Source organism: Arvicola amphibius, chromosome 7 (assembly GCF_903992535.2).
Source record: "Arvicola amphibius chromosome 7, mArvAmp1.2, whole genome shotgun sequence".
Classification (NCBI taxonomy): Eukaryota; Metazoa; Chordata; class Mammalia; order Rodentia; family Cricetidae; genus Arvicola; species Arvicola amphibius.
The window spans coordinates 102,614,099-102,637,891 of NC_052053.1; the positions used below are offsets into that span (position 1 = coordinate 102,614,099).

Sequence of the window (23,793 nt, forward strand, 5' to 3'; positions counted from 1 at the left end):
GACCAATAATTACAATTCTGCGAGTTCCCTCTGGTTCTGAGACTCCAGTTCACTTGGGCTCTGGTGAAAACCCATGCAGAGGACAGCCTCACAGGGGTACAGGCCACACTGATGCAGGTGGTGCCTACCTCCCCTCACTTCCTCAGAAACCCCCATAAACGCACCTGAACACCAGAGAGGCTGCACCAAAGGCCTAGAGACCAGGCCCTAGAGAGATTTATCTGCCACCACTATCCGCCAAGAATCCAGAGCATCTAACTCTCTCTTACCTGATGAGCTGGTGCCCAAGAGCCACTGTTACCAGGGGCGTCACAGGCAACATCTGTAATGTCAGACCTTAGCGGTCAGACCCTGTATGCCATAAACTTCAAATCACCCCCCAAAACCAGCTGCTCATTGACCCACAAAGCCATTTTCAACCACGACAGAAAAGCCAACAGGGTCCCTCAAACGAACATTTCAAACGTAACAGGCAACATTCCTTTGGCTCATGCCAGGGAAGTTGAAACCCAGCTTGGGCCCTGATTGGCTCCTGGAAAATTCTATCACTTCCTCCTGCCCTGCTTGTCACCCTCTGCTCTATTTTATTTTGATTGTACATACTACTGTAAAACATTTTATATTAAATCATAAGACATATAAAGCATATATGATAAACAAAAAGCTCCCCGTGACTGAAAACATAGATTGAAGTTTTCAAAAAATGAATTTTATGCCCTGGCAATGCTGATGCACACATGGGCAGCCTGAATATGGCGGTTCTGTTGAACTTGTCCATACTGGGTTTCACTGTCTAAGTTGATGAGGACAAATGACCCGGTCTCTTCCCCAAGAGGACACTAGATCTCATTACAGATGGTTGTGAGCCACCATGTGCTTCCTGGGAACTGAACACAGGACCTTTGGAAGAGCAGGCAGTGCTTTTAACCACTGAGCCATCTCCCCAGCCTGAGCCATTTCTTAGTTAATAAGTAAGAAAACAAAGATTAAAGTGACATAATTTTCTATATTAGAGAAACTTAAAGACCCCCCCCCCCCATATCTCCTTTGTTCATCTCCCAAAGCAAACACTGTCTTGTAGCCAAATATATAACCATATATAGTCCTCATTGAGACTCTCTTACCAGGTAATTCTAGATTATAGCAAGTTGATGCTTAAAACTATCACTACTATGAACAATAATACCATTGCTTCCCTAGTTCCCATTATCGATGCTGCCGTGGCAGACACTACAGTTCCAAATGTACACATGCATTTCTTTTCCTTTTCCTCTCGGATATGTTTGCATAATTCTTTTTCACTTTGACTCCAGGTCCCTAGGTTTTGAAACTGGCCTCATTGATGCATGAGTTTCTTTAGACTGTTTGCCTCGAATAAAATTACTAATCATAAAATACAACCTATTTGATTTTCAGTAGACAGTTATCAATTTGTTCTCCAGACAACTATTCTATTCTATTATAACCAGTGTTGCTCAGTCAAGAAGGCCAAGTCAATAATAATGCCACTATCCCTTTTCCCAGGCAAAGGTGATTGTTCCCTGACTATGAAACTCGGTGACAGCCAGAACCCTAAGTCCACCACTCCTAACCCACCAGGAGGAGGACACATGTCACACCACCTCTGGAGGATATGTTGTTCTTTCTTCTCAAAGCAATGAGAAGCAGTTCTAAGGGTAAACATCGCCATTGAAGGCAATACCAGGGGCTGAGGAGATGGCGGGGTGGCATAGTGGGTCAAAAAACACTTGCTGCTCTGGCACGAGGATCCGCAGAAAAAGCCAGGGTGGGCGTGCATGCATCAATAACCCCAGGACGGAGGGAGAGGGAGAAAAATAAGAAGAACGCCAGGACTTGCTGGTTGCCAGCATGGTGGAAAAACAGAAAGCTCCGGGTTCACTGAGAGACCCTGTCTCAGAGGAATAAAATGGAGAGCCATATAGGTCACTCAGCATTTCCCTGGGGCCTCTGGACACATGTATATATACATACCACACACAAACACATACAGAAAGGCAAAACCAAAAGGCAGAGCAACTGTCCCCAAGCTGTATCTTCGTCTCCGTATGGTTCTTAGGATACGATGTCTACCATGTCACTGGGACTTGGGAGACAAACTTCCACCTCTCAGCGCCCATCACTGTCACCCTGTGACCCTCTGTGCTCCAGCCACAGAGGTCTTAAGCTCCTCAAATGCCCCCCAGTGCCCCCCCACCCATTCCTTTGTCCAGGGGTCCCCATACCCAGCCGCAGGCTCTGCTAGCTCCAGCTGACCTCTGCGTCTGAGTTGAGATGTTGCTTCCTGCAAGAGGCCCTCCCCATCCTACCGTGCAACTCCAACAACTTTGCTGAAGGCTAACGGGGAGGAGGGCTTCTGCAACTGGACTTCTGTAATTTCCTAAGCTTCTGTAACTGGACTCTCGCTGCTTTAACTTATTAGTGTGTCTCCCCCATCTGCAGCCGGAAGACCTATGAGAACGGAGGCCATGTCTACATTTGACGCCGTTGCCTGTTTAATCATTCTTTAATAATAAGGGACACAGACATGAGTTCACGTTAGACAAAAAAAAACTAAGAAAGTTTCATTGAGCCTGTTTTGGTTGCTATCAATAACTGGTGGAAAATGAAGGGCATGGAAAGAAATTCAGGATAAATTGGAAAAGCATGATTTTCTTGTTTATTCACTATCATTTCCTTTTGACAACACACACAGTCTTAAGAGATTAGAAAACCCTCACTTTTTACGACCTCTTGTTAATCCACTTGACCTGTACAGGAGGGTGGGAAGGAGGCAGTTCTGTCTGCGCACATCTAACAATGCTTAGATATCACATTCATAAAGCTAGGCAACATGCTTTAAACACCATCCAAACTCTAAGCCTGCCTTAGTCACACCAATACTAAGACAAACTCAATTGCAAGTCCTAATCTAAAATACTGTGTTCCATCTAAATAAAACTCTGAGCAATAGGTTCAAATACTATCCCAGTAATTCCAGGCAGGTATGGTAACACTTTCAACAAAACTCAAGTCAGTGCTATTTAGTAAAGGAAAATATATACTACCCAGCACTGCAAAAGAAAGAGGCAAATGGGAGGGGGCGGACAGAGAGAGGAAAGATGGGGAGGAGTAGTAGTTGGAATTAAAAGATGAGGGGAAAGCTTTTAACAGCTCTTGTGGGGGCTGGAGAGATGGGTTAAGAGCACTGGTTCCTCTTCTAGAGGACTCGATTCCCAGCACCCACATGGCACTCACAACCATTTGTGGTTCCAGTTCCAGAAGATTCTTCCAATACCCTCCTCTGACCTCTGTGGACACACATGCATGCACATAAACAAACAAACAAACAAATAAATAATAAGCAAATATTTTAAAGAGTTCTTCTGGTGAATATTTAAAATAGTCTGTTAAGGGGCTGGACGATGTTAAAGAGATGACTCAGAGGTTAGGAGTGTTTTCTGCTCTATTGTGACAATCAGAGTTTGGATCCCAAAACCTGTATCAGGTAGCTCTCAAACCCTTGTAACTCCACAGACACCCGTGGATGCAGGCACACACACTCATAGAGATACACATACACATATACAATAAAAATAAATCCTAATGCCAGGCGGTGGCGGCACACACTTTTAATCCCAGCTCTTGGAAGGCAGTAGCAGGCAGATCTCTGTGTGTTTGAGGCGAGCCTGGTCTACAAGTGAGTTCTAGGACAGCCAGGGCTACTTCACAGAGAAAAAAAAAATCCTAAAAAAAAAATCTGATGAAAGTTTCTTAGGAGTCCACAATAGCATGGAAAGTGAGCATTAATAAATGCTTAGTGTTAGAAGTAAGGTTGCAAAACTGTATCTCACAGTCTATCAGAACAATTAGTACAAAAATGGGTCTCAATAAATACATTATCTGTCTGTCTGTCTGTCTGTCTATCTACTTACCTATATATCTGTATGTGAGAGAGTGTGCATATGTCACAACACACATGTGAAGGTTGGAAGACAACTTTCTAAAGTCCAGGTAGATTCTGGGACAATAGCTCAGGGCATCAGATTTGGTGGCAGGCATCTTTGCCGACCAAGACACTTCGCTGGCACTCAGTCAATGTGTGTAATGAATTAAGGGCTTCCTTTTGTTATAACAGGCATTTTGTTTCGTTTGCCTTTGTTTTACAAGATAGGGTCTCACTATGTCACCTATTGGAATAGCTGGGGCTGTTAGGCTCGGCCAGAATTATTACCACAGTTTGGGATCAATCAGCTTTATCATGAGAAAAAACATTCCTTCACGTGCCCTGTGTGTTCATTATAGTGAGAGTCTCACCCGGTTATTCACACTGAGTTGTGGCACGTACTTAATTCCACCTGGATCTTATCTCTCTACCCATAGATTTGCTCTCTGATCATCAGGGTTGTCATTCAGCCTTCACATTGCTCTGATCTTTACATGGTAGCATGTTACATATGATGAAGAGATGGCCAGCACTGGTAGGAGAAAAACTACAAAATGCTGATTCAGGAAAATATAACATTACAAAAGAAGGGAGCATGTTGCTACAGAATTAAAACCAGTTTTCTGTAATCCAGATTTAGGGAAATTATTTGATGTCCGTGCTGGTTACTTTTATGTCATCTTGACACAAGTTAGAAGCATCTAAAAGGAGGGAACCTCAACCGAGAAAATGCCTCTATTAGATCTGGCTGTAGGGCATGGTCTTACTTAGCAAATTGATGAGGGAGGGCCCAGCCATTGTGAGTGGAGCCAATCCTAGGCTGGTGGTCCTGGGTTCTATAGAAAAGCAGGCTGAGTAAGTAAGAATGAGCAACCAGTAAAAAGTGCCCCTCCATGGCCTCTGAACCAGCTGCTGTCCAGGGTCCTGCCCCGCTTGAGCTCCTGTCCTGTCTTCCTTCAGTGATGAACTCCATGTAGAAGCATAAGCCAAATAAACCCTTTCCTCCCCAACTTGCTTTCAGTCATGGTGTTTCACCATAACAATAGAAACCCTAAAACTGAAGTCTTAAATTCCCCTAACTACTCTGAAAAACGAAACAAACCCTCTTTGCAGTGAGAATTCTTATCAATTAAGATTAAATTGAAACTTCAAAGCTGTTTTCAAATGATGACTTTTCTCAGTTTTCAATGTTCTCTATTGAACTGGGCTTTCGTGGCAATAACGGGATAGAGACGGTAGGCTGCAGGTGGCTGGGCAGCTAACCTCTTAGCAACGCTATGTGTTTGGACTGCACTTGCTCTCTACGGGGTTAAGAGCACTTGCTGTATAATCCTTGGGGCTGGAGTTCCGATGCCAGCACTCATGGCACGAGCTGGGTGTGCCGAGCAGGCCTTCAGCCCCCGTTCCATGAGGGGCAGAGATGGAAGGATGGCTGGGGCTTGCTGGATTCCACCCCGATGAGGGAATGGAAGTCCCACATTCAGGAAAAGTCCCTTTGTCAAAATCAAAGGAATAACAAGGAGAGTACAGAGGCCTTCTGTGCACATGCAGAGGGGCATGCACCTGCACACGACACACACACACTACACACACGTAGACATACGTGTATTCAAGACACACATACACATGCACACACACACAAACGCAAATAAGTAACTAAACCTTTTAAATGTATAGCATACATAACATTTTTAAAAAGAGCCACAAGAAAGCACACTTCTTCCTTTTCTCTGAGGAAATTCAGGGGCCTAAGCGCTGGCATTTTCTCACTAATGACCTGGCAACATTTCCAGGTGTACTGCAGTAGAGTTAACAAAAGAAGAGAAAGGCGCCTTTTCCTTTGCAACATTCTCTGATTTCATTTACAAAATGGACCAAACCAGGGGGGAAAAATGAGCTCTTAGATATATATTTTTTTTTAAAACCGGGGAAATGGCTACAGCGCATTTTCTTTTCTTTTGCCTTTTCTAATTTGCTTTTGTGCTCTTGACCCAAGAAACTGTATCTGATTACATATCGGTGAGAATAATCAGCCTAAATTGATGACTGACATTTGAACAGACTGCACAGTAATATTTCACCACGGAAATCTGGACCGTTTTCTGAGGACTCTTTTGACAAGAGAGCTTCATAAATAGCCCGTCCTTTGAGGACTTAATTAGGAAATCAGAATGCTTGATTCGAGACTCTTTCCTCTCAACCACGGCACTTACCTTGTTTGTTTCCCGGGTTCCCTCTGACTCTCCCACTGCCGCTGACTCCTGAGTGGGCTTGGGCGCATCAGAAGTGCCCAGCATCTCTCCACCGGGCAGAGAAGACTTCGCATGTTTTTCTGTCGAGCCTTTGGATTGAAGGATGCTGTTGAGACCATTCTCCGTGTCCCGCTTGGCAGATTCAATTCTGTTTTCCAAATCCTTTTGTTTATACTTAAGTGATTTTATATCGTCTTTAATAATCTTCTTTCCCGCTGAAGATGTATTTTGCTTGATGGAGTTCGCTAATGCGGAAGCCGCCTTTAGCATGCCGCCTTGGCAACGAAGTCCACACTCCAGTTCCTAGAGGTAGAGGGAAGGCTGTTGTAAAAGCACTGCCATTCAGTTCTCAGGAGAGTTTGTTGACTTTCACAAAGTATCGACAAAGAGGACAATCACAAAGCATTCCGCTTCGCTAACACAAAGCATGTATTTATCAGAAAGAAAGTGCCGACACTTCATCTTGAAGTTTGCATGCAAATGGATGGAAATAGAAAACACTATCCTGAGTGAGGTAACCCAGACCCAAAAATATGCATATGGTATGTACTCACTCATTAGTGGATACTAGCCATAAACAAAGGACATTGAGCCTATAGTTCGTGATCCTAGAGAACCTAAGTAATAAGGTGAACCCAAAGAACAAAAATATAGAGATCCTCCTGGAAATTGGAAGCATACAAGATCACCAGGCAAAAGTTGGGAGCATGGGGGTGGGGGTGGGGGAAGTGAGAGGAAAGGGAGAGAGAGAAGGGAGAAGGCGAGGGTTGGGGAGAGCTTGGGAAAGTGGGATGGTTGAGATGGAGGAAGGATGGATATGGGAGCAGGGAAGGAGATATCTTAATTGAGGGAACCATTTTGGGATTGGCAAGAGGCTTGGCTCTAGAGGGGTTCCCAGGAGTCCACGGGGATGATCCCAGCTAGAACCCTGGGCAGTGGAGGAGAGGCTGCCTAAACTGGCCTCCTCCCATAGTCAGACTGATGACTATCTTGAATATCACCATAGAACCTTCATCCGGCAAAGGATGGAGATAGAGACAGAGACCCACATCGGAGCACTGGACTGAGCTTCCAAGGTCCAGTTGAAGAGCGGAAGGAGGGAGAATATGAGCAAGGAAGTCAGGACCACGAGGGGTTGGTCCACCCACTGAGACAGTGTGCATGAGCTAATGGGAGCTCACCAAAGCCAGCTGGACTGGGAATGACCGAGCATGGGATCAAACCAGACCCTCTGAATGTGGCTGACAATTAGGGCAGACTGAGAAGCCAATGATAATGGCACTGGGATTTGTCTCTACTGCATGTACTGGCTTTTTGGGATCCTATTCTATTTGGATGCAAACCTTCCTAAGCCTGGATGGAGAGGGGAGGGCCTTGAACTTCCCACAGGGCAGGGTACCCTGCCCTCTCTTAGGACTGGAGGGGGAGGGGGGAGCAGGAAGGAAATGGGAGGAGAGGAGGAAGTGGAAATTTTGATTGGTATTATTTATAAAGTAATAAAAAAGAACAACAAAAAAAGAAACTTTGGGGAAATTTTCAAGCCACTCTGGCATCCCACATCAAATCCTCTCACGGATTTCATAAGAACTAGGGAGTATGCCACAGGTAATGGGGAAACTGTTCATGGCACAGTTTAGAAAACACAGGAGGAGGCTAGTAGGCATTTGCTTGATATATTTCATTTAAGAGACAACCTCTGCGGCTGGAGAGATGGCTCAGTGGTTAAAAACAGTGGCTGCTCTTCCAAAGGACCTGTGTTTAGTTCTAGCACCCATTGGCTGCTCACAACTGTCTATAACTTCAGTCCCAACGACCAACTCCCTCTTTTGGCATTTTGGGCCAGAATACAGGCATGACCACACCTATTAAATAAAAGATGTATGCATTATGTATGTACGTGTTGGGGGTAGACAGGATTTTATTATATAGTTCCAGCTGACCTAGAACTTTCGACATAGCTGGCCTTGAACTCACAGAGATGTGCCTGCTTCTGCCTCTCTAGTGCTGCGATTAAAGGCATGGGCCATCACACCCAGTGATGTACCTATATTTATTTGATATGTGTGGGCGCTTATGTGTCTGCATGCATCTGTATCCCATCTCTCGAATAAAAAAGAAAGATTCAGGCTTTTCAAAACTCAAACACTGAATGTGTACCTGCACCATGGGAAAATATCAGAAAGGATAGAAGAGTCCTTCGGGATGCCCATATCAATCTAATGCTAGTCTTTAAATTAAAATCTAATTCTATACCAGGCGCTACTCAGGCTGCTGCACTGGCTGTACAAGCAGCGAGAAGACAAGGGTGTTTTATACATGTAGGTAAGAGCGCTGATCCCCACTTGAGAGGGCTGCATGCTTCATGAGGAAGAGGAAGGGAGGAGAATCCTACAGGCCCTTTTCCTTCCTTCCCTTTCCTTCCTTCCTTCCTTCCTTCCTTCCTTCCTTCCTTCCTTCCTTCCTTCCTTCCTTCCCTTTCCTTCCTTCTTTCCCTTTCCTCCCTCCCTCCCTCCCTCCTTCCTTCTCTCCCTCCCTCCCTCCCTCCCTTCCTCCTTCCTTTCTTTCTCTGAAACATGGTTTCTCTGTGTAGCCCTGGCTGTCCTGGAACTCTCTGTAGACCAGGCTGACCTCAAACTCAGAGATCCGCCTGCCTCTGCCTCCCAAGTACTGGGATTAAAGGAGTGTGCCACCACTGCCCAGCTAAGGGAGAGAGTCTATCAGAATGAAAACTGACAGGGCAAACATTACACGATGCCCATTCACCCAAGATGGAGAATGCAAACTCAAACATTTCCCCCAAGGACATGCTACACTGCCGTCATCGTTTTGTTTCTCAGAATCCCTTGGAATTATGCTGTTTCTGAAACAAGGATAATCGAGAGCTCCAGACTGGTCATAGGTGGAATCATCTCCCCTAAGAGTCCACTGAATCACTGTTTAATGGCTTCACCAATGGACTTGACCACTAGATCAGCATGTCCCCATTTTCCCCACACTACTTAGACCTTTCTAAATAACACTCGAATTTCCGTGGCCAAAGGTTCTGAATTACCTTTAGTCAAAGGTATTGAAAAGCCAAGTTGTCATGAATATTGATCCCCCCAATGTATATTAAGTTAGGACATTGCTCAATACCTGTAATTTCTGCATTCTGTCCTCAGCTGCATCACAGAGATGGGCAAACTCCCTGGAGATATTGTCCAGTGTGGCGTTGAGGTCTGTGATGCACACCTGGTATGAACTGTGTTCTTGAACATGACCCTCTAGTTTTCTCACCGAATCCTACAAATAGAACATTGACAATTAATAAATTACTTAAGGTTTGTCACTTAAAAAGAAATTATATAATTCACACATAATACATAATGCAATATTACATATATAAACTATAATTCACAGATAAGGTTTCACATTGAAACAGGAATATGTCCATAACTGACCCAGAGTTGACAATGGTTAAACTTATGCCACTAAAAAAAAAAAAAACCCTGAAAATTACTTAATAAAAATTTGCATTTTGTGTGCTTTCTTGCCTTAATTTCCTCCTCAAAGACAATTTGTCAAGAGAATACAAACCAAAATGACTACAAGTGATATCATTAAATCATAAACACAATGAGTAAGGTTTTATATATTTGCTACTTTTAGACAAAGCGTTTGCACCTCACAATGAGACTATAGGAGAGTTAGCTAGCTCCAGGATCCTTTCCTAAGAATAAAGGAATCACTCAAAAGCAAAGCCATCTTCAGATGTCAGAGGGCTACACCTCATCAGACAAAAGCAGGAAGTAGCCTACAGAACATCCATCCAAGCAGGCAGCTGAGCCCACACCCAGCTCCCGGTGTCTGGACGATCAGGGTCTCTCACTGAACCTGGCTTCAATGTCTAAAGAATTAAAAACAGTTTAACTGAAAGAATGGACTCCATTATGACAGATGACAATTGACTTCAGTTCTTTCTTATTTTGATTTATCTTTTATTATGTATATAGTGTTGTGTGCCTGCAGGCTAGAAGAGGACACCTAGTCTCATTAAGGATGTGTGTGAGCCACCATGTGGTTGCTGGGAACTGAACTCAGGACCTCTGGAAGAACAGCCAGCCAGTGCTCTTAACCTCTGAGCCATCTCTGCAGTACCTATTTCAATTCACTTTACTGCAGATCATGTGGGAAGACCCAAGGGAGGAACAAGACAACTGATATGAATTATTACGCTGGATGAATGAGTGGGTAGATGGATGGGTGGGTGGGTGGATACATGGGTGGGTGGATTGTAAGTGGATGGGTGGGTGGATGGATGGGTGGATGGTTGGATGGATGGGTGGGTGGATGGGTAGGGGGATGGGTGGGTGGATGGGTGGGTAGATGGATGGGTAAACAATAAATTAGTAAGTAGATGGGGCAGTTGGTTAGGTGAGTGGATGCATGATTGACAGATAGATAAATTGAACAAGTGAATGAGGGGATGAAGGCATGGGGGGATGGATGGATGGATGGATGGATGGATGGATGGATGGATGGATGGATAGATGGATGGATGGAAGGATGGGTCAGTTGGTGGATAATGGGTGTTGGCATTTTTAGGTAAAACTGAAACCCCTTGAAAGCATTGGATTCAGCAGAAGAACAACATCCAAGCACTAGCTCAGTATAAGAATCCTGTGTGGTGACTGCCACAGGCACGGGGATTTTTTCTGCCCATCTCACCTGGAGCTGCTGAAGCAGGCTTTCATGCAGCTGTTTTATTTCCAGCCACGGCTCCTCGCTGAAGCTAGGATTTTTAGTGCACTCCAAGAGGTAATTGCCCTGAGCTTTTAGCTCCTCTAGCAAGGATGTCAAATCTTGGGCTTTCTGGAGGAATTTCTTACAAATCTTTAACTGAGCTTGCTTCTCTGGCAAGCCAGGTTGTAGAGCAAGGCCTGCTTCCTGCTGCTTCTTCAGATCCGCGAGCATCAGTCGCAGGGCCTCCTTGCTCTGCAAATACTGCTCTCCTTCTAGCGCGAGCTTTTCCTGATGCCTACATGATGCAAAAGAGTTTCGAAAAGAAATGACAGTAAACAAAATGAAGGACCACTTTACATCCTCTATTCCAACACACATTATTAGTAAGTGGCATTAAGATCAATATGATTGCATACTATGTCCAGGGGCCCATTTAATACTCCAATCCTTTAAATAGCACTAAGCTTAGCTCACAATTTATTTCAGTATTACTAAGGGATAATTTTTTTTGTTACACAGTTAGTATTTGTTATAACATAATATGTTTTAATTTCAAACTAGTCCCAGCAATGTTTATTATACTTAAATATACCATAAAGTCCGATTTTACACTTATATAAAACTAAAAAAAAAAAGTAGGGCTAGCAAGAATAAGAGGTCAGATCTGTAAAGTGCCTGCTTAGCAAACATGAAGACCTGAGGTCAATCCGTAAAATCAATGTTAAAAAAAAAATTCTGGTGTGGTAACACAAACAACCACCACGTTAGAGAGGAAGAGGCAAGAGGATGCCTAGGGCTCACTGGCTGGCAGGCCTGGCCTACTTGACCATTCCAGGCCTGTTGTGGAGTATTACTTTAATTAGGCAAAGATGTGTTACATTTGTTTATGATGTATTTGTTTAACATGTAAAGAGTGTTACATTTGCTTATGCTGCATTTGTGTAACAATGTAAAGGTGTGTTGTTTCGCCTGCCTAAGGCACCTGATTGGTCAATAAAAAGCTAAATGGTCAGTAACTAGGCAATAGAGGGATAGGCAGAGCTTGCAGGCAGTGAGAAGAAGCAGGAAGGGGAATCTAGACTCAGGGGAAATTGAAGATAATGAGGGAGAAAGAGAGGAAGACACCCCCTGGGCCAGCCAGACATGGAATAAGACATAAAGAAAGAAAGGTAAAAAGCCCTGAGGCAAAACGTAGATGAAGAGAAACTGGTTAAATTAAGTTATAAGAGCTAGTGGGACAAGCATAAGATAAGGCCGAACATTCATAACTAATGAGTCTCCGTGTCATGATTTGGAATCTGGTTGGTATCTCAAAAGAAAGCCTGCAGCTGGGTGGTGGTGGTGCACACCTTTAATCCCAGTACTCAGGAGGCAGGGGCAAGCAGATCTCTCTGAGTTTGAGGCCAGCCTGTTCTACAAGAGCTAGTTCCAAGACAGGCTCCAAAGCTATGTTGAAACCCTGTCTCGAAAAACAGAACAAAACAACAACAACAACAAAAAACCAAAAAACAAAAAATATAAAAGAAAGCCTGCTACACAGGCCAGTGAAAAACTGTCTCAAAAACAATGTAGACAAACCTAAGACGACCATTTGAAGTTGATCTCTGACCGCTACACATATTCAGGCATAAACACACACACACACACACACACACACAGAGTTTACAGCCAAAAAAAATCCTCACTTGAAATATGTTTATAGGATTCAGCCAATATTTACCAGTGTTTACACATTTAAGAATTTCTTAGAACAAGATTGAAAAGGATTCATTATTTCAGTCTTCCCACATGGATACTGTCAGGGGGAGGATTTAACACAGGAGCAGGGATGAAAGACAGAATCGATCTATTGCTAAGAGCCCCAGGGATCAGTGCATCACCCTGCACAGGGCCTCAGAGCGACCGCCGCCTCTCGTTCTTCTGGAGGCCTACTCCACAGCGGGTCCCCTCGCAGCATCTCTCAGTAGATACTTTATCCAAGCCCAGGTGGCAGGCAGAACACTTGTTATGGCTCCGCAGAGGAAGGAAAGCAGACAGCCCTTACCTTAGATATGTGTTGGCTAGATGGAGTGTGTTGTCCCACTGGCTGCTGAGATCCGTAAGGGTCTCCTGAACCAACGGGGCCTCACAGTGTTCAGCTTCTCTCATCACCATTTGGATTTTGGCGTCTCCTTCAGGCTTCAGTAAAATGATTTCCTGAAATTACAAAGGTGCTATAACTTCATCTGAGTGACTTCCAGATATCAGATAAGAAATCTTTTCATTACTTATACCACAAGATTAACTGTCGAGTCTATTTGATAATAACACTTTTTTGTAGATGTTCCAAAGATGGAGGCACACCTCTTCTTCACAGGTGATTTTTTTTGGGGGGACAGGGCTTCTCTGTGAAATAGTCCTAGCTGTCTTGGAACTCACTCTGTAGACCAGGCTGGCCTCAAACTCACTGGGATCTGCCTACTTCTGCCTCCCAAGTGCTGGGATTAAAGGCATGCACCACCATGGCCTGGCTACACAGTTAATTCTTAATAAATACATGATGCTTTGAACTATCCATATTCCTGCTCGCCCTTGACGTTCAAAAACCTCCACAAATTCTCCTTCCTGGCCACTTCTTAATATTGATGCGGAAGGTCAGAGGTAACAATTTAAACAGTCATTGGCATACATCTGAGGAGAGACTTGTGGCTTCCCATAGGAAAATTGTCCCTCCTACCAACTAATTCCAAGTTCTCTTTCCTTCCTTTGCTCCAATAAAATGGAGTTCTTGTCTTGGAGGCAACTACTCAGGACAGTCTGCTGAAACCATGTCTGGAGACATGTCCCAGCATCTCTGCGTGCTCAGTCTTACCAAACCCTTGTACCTCACTACTACTTGTGGCTTCTTCCTGACATGATGCCCCCTCCAAAGGGACCCCGGCACACGCCTGCACTGTTCTCCTGGTAGGTTTTAATGAGTCTTGTTTAGTGACTCTCCTCTTGGATGGAGAGGCAGGTCCAGAGAAACCTCATTCTCCTATACCCACTACCCACTGTGTAGCCAGTGATGCTTTATGAGCCCAGTTACTGACTCCCACGATTCCTCTCCACCCCTGCACTCCACATTGCTGAGTCTTCGGCTCTCCATCCATAGATGCCTTTGTATCCTCCCATCCTCCCCCATCCTCCCTTCTTGCTGTGCTCTGACTAGTGCCTTTTTTCTACCTGCTACATGGGATGATGAATAATTGACCATTGCTCTCTTGAAGAGAATGCCATACTTTTCCTCTTTCATATGCATTAAATTAATTTTAGATCCATAACCACCCATCATTTTTTAAGCTCAGTGACTTGAATTGCTTCAGCCATCCCCCAGTGATCTTAGTTTTCTATTAAGAAAGGAATGGTTGCAGTTTGCCTCAGAAGCTTTCAAAATGAGAGTTCACTCTGACCTCTCAAATTTGGTTTCCACGGTTATACCTTTATTTTTTGGATTCTTTCTTCGAGTGGCATTTTGCCTTCTGATGAATTCAGAGCCATAAGGGACTCTTTAATCTCTTTTATCCAGTGAGCTACATCATGTACAAGATCATTAAAGCTCTGGTCTTCGGCGGGTGCTGACTTATCCTCTTCCTCAATTTCATGTAATTGTGTCAATAAAGTCTGGTATCTATCAATCAGTTGTGTTGATTCTTTGATTGTCTCTTCTCCTCCGGTAAGCCCTTGCTCCTTCAGAGAGTCGTTCATCTGGGCCACACTCTCAAACTGCTCCCTATAATTTCCAAATACCATTGTCAGTTTAATGGAGCCCAGTGGAAAGAGCATGTTACCAAATAATATGTTACAATCAAGATCGCCATACCTCTTCCTAGTTAGCGCTTGGTAAAACAGATCTGTCTGCTCTCCTGACGGCTCCATTTCCTTCCACTTCTCTTCTTGACTAGTCAACCACTTACTTAGGCTTCTGCAATCATCATCCAATCTGCAAGACCAATTCACAGATTGGGACATAAGAAAAGATGACTGCACCAAAGACAGGACGGTGATAAGTCAATTAGACTTTTACTGCTTTTCTTTCAAACCTTAACTTGATACATATCCAAACTTAAATAATTATTGCCTAGATTGCAGTAGAATTCATAAAGGAAAAGAATCAAATGAATGCAGGAAATCGGCAGAACAAGAAACAATGAGTGGACTCTGCTCTGGACCACTGCCATCTTAGATAACTCAAAGAATGCTGTCAACTTTTCTATTCCCAGCACAGAACCTGCATTTAGAAGTACAGTCAGTGCCTGGGAAGTACAGCTCAAGGGTCGAAAGCTTGCTGTGAGGCCTTGGGATTTTATACCAGTGGGGAGAAGGGCAGGGAGGCTGGAGAGAGGGCTCAGCTGGTAAGAGCACTTGTTGCTCTTTGAGAGAAGCTGGGTTCAATTCCCAGCACCCACATGGCAGCTCACAACCATCCAAAACTCCAGTTCCCAGGGATCTGACATTCTCTTCTGGTCTCCATGAATACCAGGCACACATGTGGTGCACAAGCAAACATGTAGGCAAACACTCAAACTCATAAATATTTTTAAATGTATATTTTACTTCTCTGTATGAGTGAGTTCCAAATCCACGGGATTCCAATGACAACAGATCAAAATGATTTGACAACAAATTGTGTTTGTATTGGAATGTACGTGCAGCCTTTTTTCTTTCTTGTCCACATTTCTTAAACACATAGTATAACAACAATTCATATATCACTTATACTGCATCAGTTATTTTAAGTAATCTACAGATGATTTAAATAAAGTATATGGGAGAATATGTATTGAGTACTGCACATACCATGCCATTTACAGAAAGGACTTGAGCACCCACGGGGATCCTGAGAACCAGTTCCTGAGAGATAGTGAGGAACAACTGTGCCTACTCCACTTGGGAGATTTGTATGCCCTGAATATCCTGGCATATGCTGTACATAGTGTGCTAGAAGTCATTACTAGAGTATCTTTAGGTGTCGTTATTTATTTCCCACCTCAGGAGCTGCTTCTGAGAGTCCTTCAGCTCTCTGGCTCTGGCCTGGCATGCGGACTCCAAATTTTCTAACTCCAGTTCTTGACTGCCAAGCCAGCTATTAAGCTCTTTCACATGAGCTTTGGGTAGGAGCATCTTCACATGCTGTAGGACAGTCTCCACCTGCTGGATCTTACTAGTTCCTCCTCCTAGAGTCAAGAAATCCTTAAGGAACACAAGAAATTGATTATGTCTACGATGAAGTCAAAATGCGTCTGCCACCCCTGGCACTTTTGCAAACCTGTACCTAGCATGGCTCCTTCCTACTGTCCCCTCTAGAAGGGCTAGGAAGATGTGGCTGGCTATCATTTTTCGATAGCTCTAGTGTGTGTGTGTGTGTGTGTGTGTGTGTGTGTGTGTGTGTGTGTGCGTGCATATGCATCTCTGCATTGGCATCTGACTTTCTGGGGCCTACATCTAGCAAAAATAATGCAGTACCACTATGATGCTCACACAGGAGCAAGATGGAGAAAGCTAACGTGTCCTATCTTGGTGATGCTTCACTTCTCATAAATATTTTTTTCCAACTTCTATCTGCCAAACCATGAGTGAAACTGAACAGATTATTCTCCCTTTACCTTTACCCAGATATGCACCACCCCAGCGTTCATGTTTCAAGGTCTGAGCATCAGTTCCTGAGGCCCATGAAACGGGCAAAAGTAAAGGTGCCATGATACGTTCTGAAACCCGGTGCTGATGACCAATTAAACATAGAGAGCAGTATGATGTGTTTTTTATGTGAACACCTTTCCAAGTACACAGGATATCAATAGAGGGAACGGGGGCCCCATCAAGCAAGGCATTAAATAGAGTGGCAGTAATCATCTGGGAGAACATTGATATGGCATAGGCAAATACACCACCATTTTTATAGCAAGGACTTAAGCATCCATGGGTGTTGATAGCCCTAGAACTGGGGTTAAAGGAAAGTTCCTGGAGCTACTGACAAGCCTAAGAACATGACACATCATTTAAACAAAGGCAGGAGGCCCAGTTATTAGAGTCAGAGAGAAAGGCGGGAGAATTGCAGAAACAAAAGGGCTCAGGGTCAGCCCAGACAACATTGTGAGACTTCTCAAACAGCTTAGTTTGGTACATTTGGGTATAGGTATCTTACAGAAAGTTTTTGCATCTTTTGTTCCATGCTCAGTTTTGTTTCTGGTGGTTCAAAACACTCCTTAAGGTTCATTTGGATGTTGCTGAACCAGTCGTTAAAGTTCTTACACTGGTCTGTAGGAGAAAAGAGAAGAGTTCTGTATGCTCATTCAAACAGGACTTCATATACCTTGATAGATGAGAGACTAGGAACTTGTTTTCCACAGCAGCAGACAAAGCCATAACGTGTTCTGAACCCCAGTGCTGAGAACCAATTGACTATAGAGAGTGATAAGATGTATTTTTGGAACCAACACCTTTCCGAGCACACAGGACATCCAAAGACACCTGCAAGGGCAGCGTGCTCACAGGCACACCCTTGACACATGGCTCATGTGACCTCAGTTGGTGTGGGAAGTCCTTCTGTATATGTGTTGCTTTTATTGGTTAATGAATGAAGCTGTTTCTGCCAGTGGCTTTAGCAGAATAGAGCAAGGCAAGCAGATAGAGGAGGAGAGAAAGCGGAGTCAGGGAGATGCCACGTAGCTTCTGGAGGAGACAGATGTGCCCCAGAACTTTGCCTGGTAAGCCACAGCCATGTGGCAATACACAGATTAATAGAGATGGGTTAATTTAAGGTGGAAGAGCTAGCTAGAAATATGCTTAAGCTATTGGCCAGACAGTATTGTAATTAATATAGTTTCTGTGTGATTATTCAGGTCTGGGCTGCAAGGATCGAACAAGCGGCCTCGGCCAACACTCAGTGACTACAAAATAGAGACTTCAGGCTTGAAGAAATGGATATTACTTACACCAGACCCTTACAGTGTTTGCCCCAAAGGATTTACCAAAATATTACTCCTTTAAATACAGATCGTGCAAGCCATCTAGAAGTCAAATTTAGATCGGCCTTTGGACCCACAGGGCCATGAACATCTTCCTATTTCAAGATCGCCAGAAACAAAGTTTGAGACACATCACACTCACCGGTCAAGAACGTGGTAAAGTGATCTTGCAGAGCGCTCTTCTTGGTGTGGAATAAGTCGCTGACACTTGCATACTGTTTTTTCAATTCAGAGAGCTCTGGAGTGAGACACCCGATTTGATTCTCGAGCACTGTCATGCTGTGCTTCTGCTGAAGGATCTGCTGCTGGATCTCCTGCACACAGAACAGACCGGTCACTGCATCCTGACACGGGCTCGCTTCACCATAGCGCATGAGCGCTTCACTGTCTTCGTGTCTGTGTGCACATGTACGTACATGTGTATACATGTATGTATGCACATGTGTGTAAGTGTACATGGAAGCCAGAGGTCAACCTCAGATACCCTCTTTGATTATTCTGTACCTCATCATTAGTGTTATTTTTATTGAGATCACTGACTGGCTAGGTTAGCTGGCCAGTATTGCCTCATTTCTGCTCCCTCTGCTGGCTTAAAAAAAAAAACCCTGGATGCTAGGGATTTGAACTTGGGTCCCTCTGCTCACATGGCAAGAACTTTGACAATTGAGTCATCTCCCAGGCTAAGAGGTTTTCATTATTTTATAAGTTCAAGCAATTTTCAATTGAGTGACTTTGTTTCTATCCCAAAGTTGATTTATAGTACAAGGCAATTTCCTTTTTTACACTTATGTATTCATTTGATGTGTATGTGACACACACACACACGTACCATTGTGTACCTATGAAATGTCATGTGGCTTCAAGGGACTGAACTCAGATCATCAGTCTTGGGGCAACTGCTGAGCTTTCTCACTGACCCACAATACAGTTTTCTTTTCTGTCCTTCCTTCCTTCCTTCCTTTCCTTTCTTCCTTCCTTCCTTCCTTCCTTCCTTTCCTTTCTTCCTTCCTTCCTTCTTTCCTCCCTCCCTCCCTCCCTCCCTTTCTTCCCTCCCTAGAAACTGACTCCCTATTTTCGCTAACTACAGAAGGCCAAAAATCACTAAAAGTGTTAGCAGCGCAGTAAGAAACCTCAGTGGTAGGGGCGCTTGCATAACATGAACTAGGTTCTCTCACTAGTGCCATGTATTTTAAAGGAATAAAAAGGGGTGTAACAGGGGCTGGAGAGATGGGTCAGTGGTTAAGAGCACCGCCTGCTCTTCCAAAGGTCCTGAGTTCAATTCCCAGCAACCACATGGTGGCTCACAACCATCTGTAATGAGATCTTGTGCCATCTTCTGGCCTGCAGGCAGAGCACTGAGAATACTGTATACATAATAAATAAAGAAATCTTTAAAAAAAAAAAAGGAGTGTAACAATAGCTCTGAACACAGGAGAGGGGTGGTTGGGTGGTACCTCGAGCTTCGTGAAGATCTCCAAGCTGTCGGAGGGAGACAAGGCGTTCAGGAGGGACTCGGTCATCCCCATCTGGGTCTTGGCTTGGTCCAGATCCTCCCTCAGCTCAGCTGTGTTCCCACTGGGCACGTAGCTATTGGAGTCTCCTGTGATGAATCTTTTTATATCTCTCATCTTGCTCAGGATGGAGGACTCCATGACCTGAAATCACAAAATGCACGACACCTGCAGTAAGAGGTCCTGTCTCAGCGGCTCTCCAGCAACTGTTTACTGCAGAGCAAGCTGACCGTTTTTTCATCCCAGAGTGAAATATGTTCTTATCTTGTCATTTGCTAAAACTGTCTTTAAGAAAAGAAAACAAGAACTAAGGCCAGTGTGGTAGTATATGCCTTTAATCCCAACAGGAGGGAGGTAAGGGGAGGCATGGGGAGGCAGGGGGAGGCGGGTCTCTGAGTTTGAGGCCAGCCTGGTCTCCAGAGTGAGTTCTAGGTCAGCCAGAGTTATACAAAGAAACCCTGTCTCAAAAAAAAAAAAAAAAATAGCCAGGCAGTGGTGGTGCATGCCTTTAATCCATTTGGAAAGGCAGAGGCAGATAGATGAATCTCTGTAAGTTCGAGGCCAGCCTGATCTATAGAGTGAGTTCCAGGACAGCTAGAGAAACCCTGTCTCAAAAAACAAAACTAGAACAAAAAAAGAAAAAGAAAAAATAGAAATCGACGTTTTCTAAGACGATAATTGGGATCTTTCTCCCCAAATACATTGTATCTAGCATGCAAACTGAATTCTTACAGCATGAAAAAAAAACATATTTTCAAACACATAAATAAGATGAAAATCTATAGAGAACATTAAATAGTCTTGTCTTGTTTAGAAACAGGATCTTACTACATAGTCCACATAGTTTCAAACTCATGATCCTCCAGCCGCAGCCTCCCAAGCGCTGCGGTTAAAAGCGTATCCCACATCACTGGCCAGCACTGATGATGTGTCGTCCAGCAGGTGGTGAGCACCTTGTGCACAGACTGAAGATTAAGCAACTTGGCCAGGATCACAAAACCGGTAAGTTGCACAGACAAGATGCCACCCGCTAAGCCTGTCCAAAAGGTCATGTGTAAACACTATGACCCTTCATCCAAATGAAATTGAGATAAATATCTTCACACAATGGAAAAATTGCACCCGAGGCAATTTCTGTCTCTACCTAGCAGTTAATGAATGACACTGGAATTGTTCAAGACACATTCTCCTCCCTGCGCACACATAGGAAAACCACTGTCAGTTTACATGGAAACACAGCCACCATTCTCCGCCACACAGCAAGCCAGTAAGAGGGTGAACGGGGAGAAGAAGGCAAGAGCGCAATATTCTCACGCTGGATGCGGAGCACGCAACCGCTTACGCTGATTCTAAATTTTAATTGCATGTACATAGGTAATCGTTCTAATTTCATTATCTACTTAAATTTAGAATGCATGGATTATGGATGCTGTTTCGGGAGGCACGGAGAATCTTCTATCGAGACTGGCATCGAAATTCCCATACCTGTAGCTCAAGTGGCTTCTCATTACTTTGAAGCAGCAACTGTATGTCAGTCAATCTTCTGGAAAATTCTGAAGTTTGCTCCTCATGGACTTTTAACTCTTCCTAAAACAGAAGTTTTTAAAGAGAAATCCTTTTATTTTATCTTATTTTCTATGATTGTTAGTCGATGTACAGAAACTTGAAGATACTCTTGAATTTCTTCCAATCTTTCGTTTTTTAATGTTCCAGGGAGTAACAAACCCAAGTGACTTAGGGATGAGGCAAATGACAACCAAGGGAAGTATTCTCCTTTCAAGACAATAGGAAGAATGAGACTTGAGCCATGAGGCTGTGTGTAGGTTGAAAAGCATGGCCAATGTCTTGGCTACGCATGTACAAATTCTGAAAGAGCATACGCCCACTTGGAATCTGGCACATCAGCTAGCTGTTTTTAATTCTGACTTCACATTTTCAAATAGCCTATAATTTAAGACACATCTCTAAGACCCTTAAAGATGACTCACTTTATACTGTCCTAAGAATCCAGGAAACTAGAAATCAATCTCACACTTTTAAAACCTTTTCCCAACATGTAAAAATATACATAAATTAAAAATTGGATAAAAATGAGATTTGAAGCATTAGATACACACATATTTTTAGACTCTTATCGAATCACCTTTAACTGCCAGTATTTAGATATTTTCTGACCTAGTAAAGAAAGCATTGTGCAAATTAATGACATTAAACAAATGAGCACCCAGAAGAATTCCTAACTGTGGTGTAAGAAGCTGAACTCAGAGCCTCGAGCATAGTAGATAAGCACTCTACCTCTGAGCTATGCCCAGAGACAGAAACAATTCTTCCGACAGCTAAAAGAGGCAGCTCAGATCCTTTCCCAATGCCAACTTGAGAGCAATGTTTAAGCCCCAGCTCTCTTCTTGTTATAATTCTTCCTCACCCAGGGTCATTATGCCAACAAGAGCCCTTGGGTGTCTGTGAATCTGCAAGCATCTGCCTGGACTTCACAGGGCAATCGACAGTTCAGAGCCCTCTGGGGGATAGCGAAAGAAATATGTTATCTCATTGGAACTTTTCAACTCTGCTTGCAACAAAACAAACGTGACATTAAGATGCTGAGGGCGCATAAGCAAGGCACCTGCCTTAGCCGGGTTGAGTTACCTCCAGTCTTTCTCTGTCCTCCTCGGTCAGCTGATGTGACTCCACCTTCCCAAGGATCTTCTCGGTCCACTCGTCGATGCTGTTTTTTAAGTTGAAAAGTTTGTCCCACAAGGCCAGTGCTCGCCCAAGATTCTCACCGTATTCCTCTGTCTTCTCATTGACCTGCAGCCAGTTGTAGAAATAATGGACACAGGTATGAAGAACATTGCTTCAGTCACTTGTTCTGAAATAAAATCAAGTCTACCCTGAGTAGCTAATGTGTTTGACTCATGCTTTCATATCTTATGTTGCCTGCCCTTTCTTTAAAACCACTGCAGTTGACCTGCTATAGTATGTATGTAATTCAAAGCAACCCTGAACGAACCCTGTGAGTCTGAGGCCAGCCATACCACATAAAGCCTTGTCTCAAAAACGGCATGGTGGCACATGGCTCTAATCCAGGCACTGGGGAAACTGAGGCAGGAGTCCCAATGCAAGTCGGAGGCCATCCTGGGCACATACTAAGTTAAAAACATAGCAAGATCTTATCTCAATAAATAAATGAATAAATAAAAACCAAGTAGGCAAGTAAATAAATAAATTTATTAATTAAACAGAAAATACTGAAAACCCTTAGCTTGTAAATTCTAAGGATATCCAACTAAACTACAAAGGCATCAAGTATATAGTTGAATCTTAAGATCCTGCAAAGAAGGCTATGTTGACAAATTTATTTTCAATATGTTGAGTACAGTTTTTAACGTTCTGCTTCCTTTTTGAAGATGAAGACTCACTATAAAGCCTTGGCTGACCTACAACTCTATGTAGACCAGGCTGGCCTTGAACTCACAGAGGTCAGCATAACTCTGCCTCCCAAGTGCTGGCATTAACAGCATACACCACTGTGCCTGGCTATTTTTAGTTTTTGAGACAGGCTCTCGCACAACTCAGGCTGACCTTCAACTCCTGATTTTTCTTTTGTTCTACCTCCCAAGTGCTGAGATTATAGGTGTACACCACCACACCTGGCAGGCAGGTAGGCGCGCGCGCACACACACACAAATACACACACACACACACACACACACACACACACCTGGAAGGCTGAAGTTTCATTTGTAATGTCTAACTCTGAGATGAAATTAATTCCTAAGTTACAAATAACATATTCTTTTTTTTTTTTACAAAGAATGACAGCTTAACTTTTTAGTATAATACTAAAGATACTCTCCCCTAATATCAATTTGTCATGAAACAGAATTTTTAGTTAATGAACTTATCACATACATCCAGCCATCTGTCCACAATAGCATTAGCCTCTTTTTCAAAAGGGGGCTCTTCAAAGGTTTTCATTTTATTTAGATGGTATTGTAGATTTTTACAAATCTGATTTATCTTGTCTACAACTTCTAAATGTTCATTGAATTCTTCTTTGACAGTTTCAATCTGTAAAAAAAAACCAACAAAAATGTTTTGACATATTCAAAACATGCATACAGAGATAGGCAAGTGGAATAACAATTCTATTTTCTTTATTATTCAATCTAAACAATGATCATAAAGGCCAACAAGATGGATTAATAAAGAAAGGTCCTTGCTGCCAAGCCCCACAGTCTTCTGTTTAATCCCCAGGACCCCGAGATGAAAGGACAAATGACCCCTCTTCCACAAGATATCCTTCACCTGTGTTCGGCAACACTCATGCATGCTCATTCTCTAAGTAAATAAATATAAAATGAACAAAAAAGATCACA

The 23,793-nt window shown here is 43.4% G+C and overlaps 1 protein-coding gene across 1 annotated transcript in view; it reads right to left on the bottom strand.

The window, feature by feature from the left end:
* Positions 1-23,793, bottom strand: part of Syne2 (spectrin repeat containing nuclear envelope protein 2) — a 301,471-nt gene that overhangs the window by 153,648 nt on the left and 124,030 nt on the right. The window contains exons 33-45 of the mRNA XM_038337460.1: positions 23,327-23,485; positions 22,061-22,222; positions 20,900-21,001; positions 19,358-19,558; positions 18,046-18,217; positions 17,081-17,193; positions 15,926-16,128; positions 14,759-14,878; positions 14,377-14,668; positions 12,962-13,113; positions 10,903-11,212; positions 9,331-9,477; positions 6,157-6,498 (exon numbers count right to left, since the gene is read on the bottom strand). Of these exons, the coding sequence (XP_038193388.1) occupies positions 6,157-6,498; positions 9,331-9,477; positions 10,903-11,212; positions 12,962-13,113; positions 14,377-14,668; positions 14,759-14,878; positions 15,926-16,128; positions 17,081-17,193; positions 18,046-18,217; positions 19,358-19,558; positions 20,900-21,001; positions 22,061-22,222; positions 23,327-23,485 (2,475 nt within the window). The remainder of the gene's footprint in view (positions 1-6,156; positions 6,499-9,330; positions 9,478-10,902; positions 11,213-12,961; positions 13,114-14,376; positions 14,669-14,758; positions 14,879-15,925; positions 16,129-17,080; positions 17,194-18,045; positions 18,218-19,357; positions 19,559-20,899; positions 21,002-22,060; positions 22,223-23,326; positions 23,486-23,793) is intronic.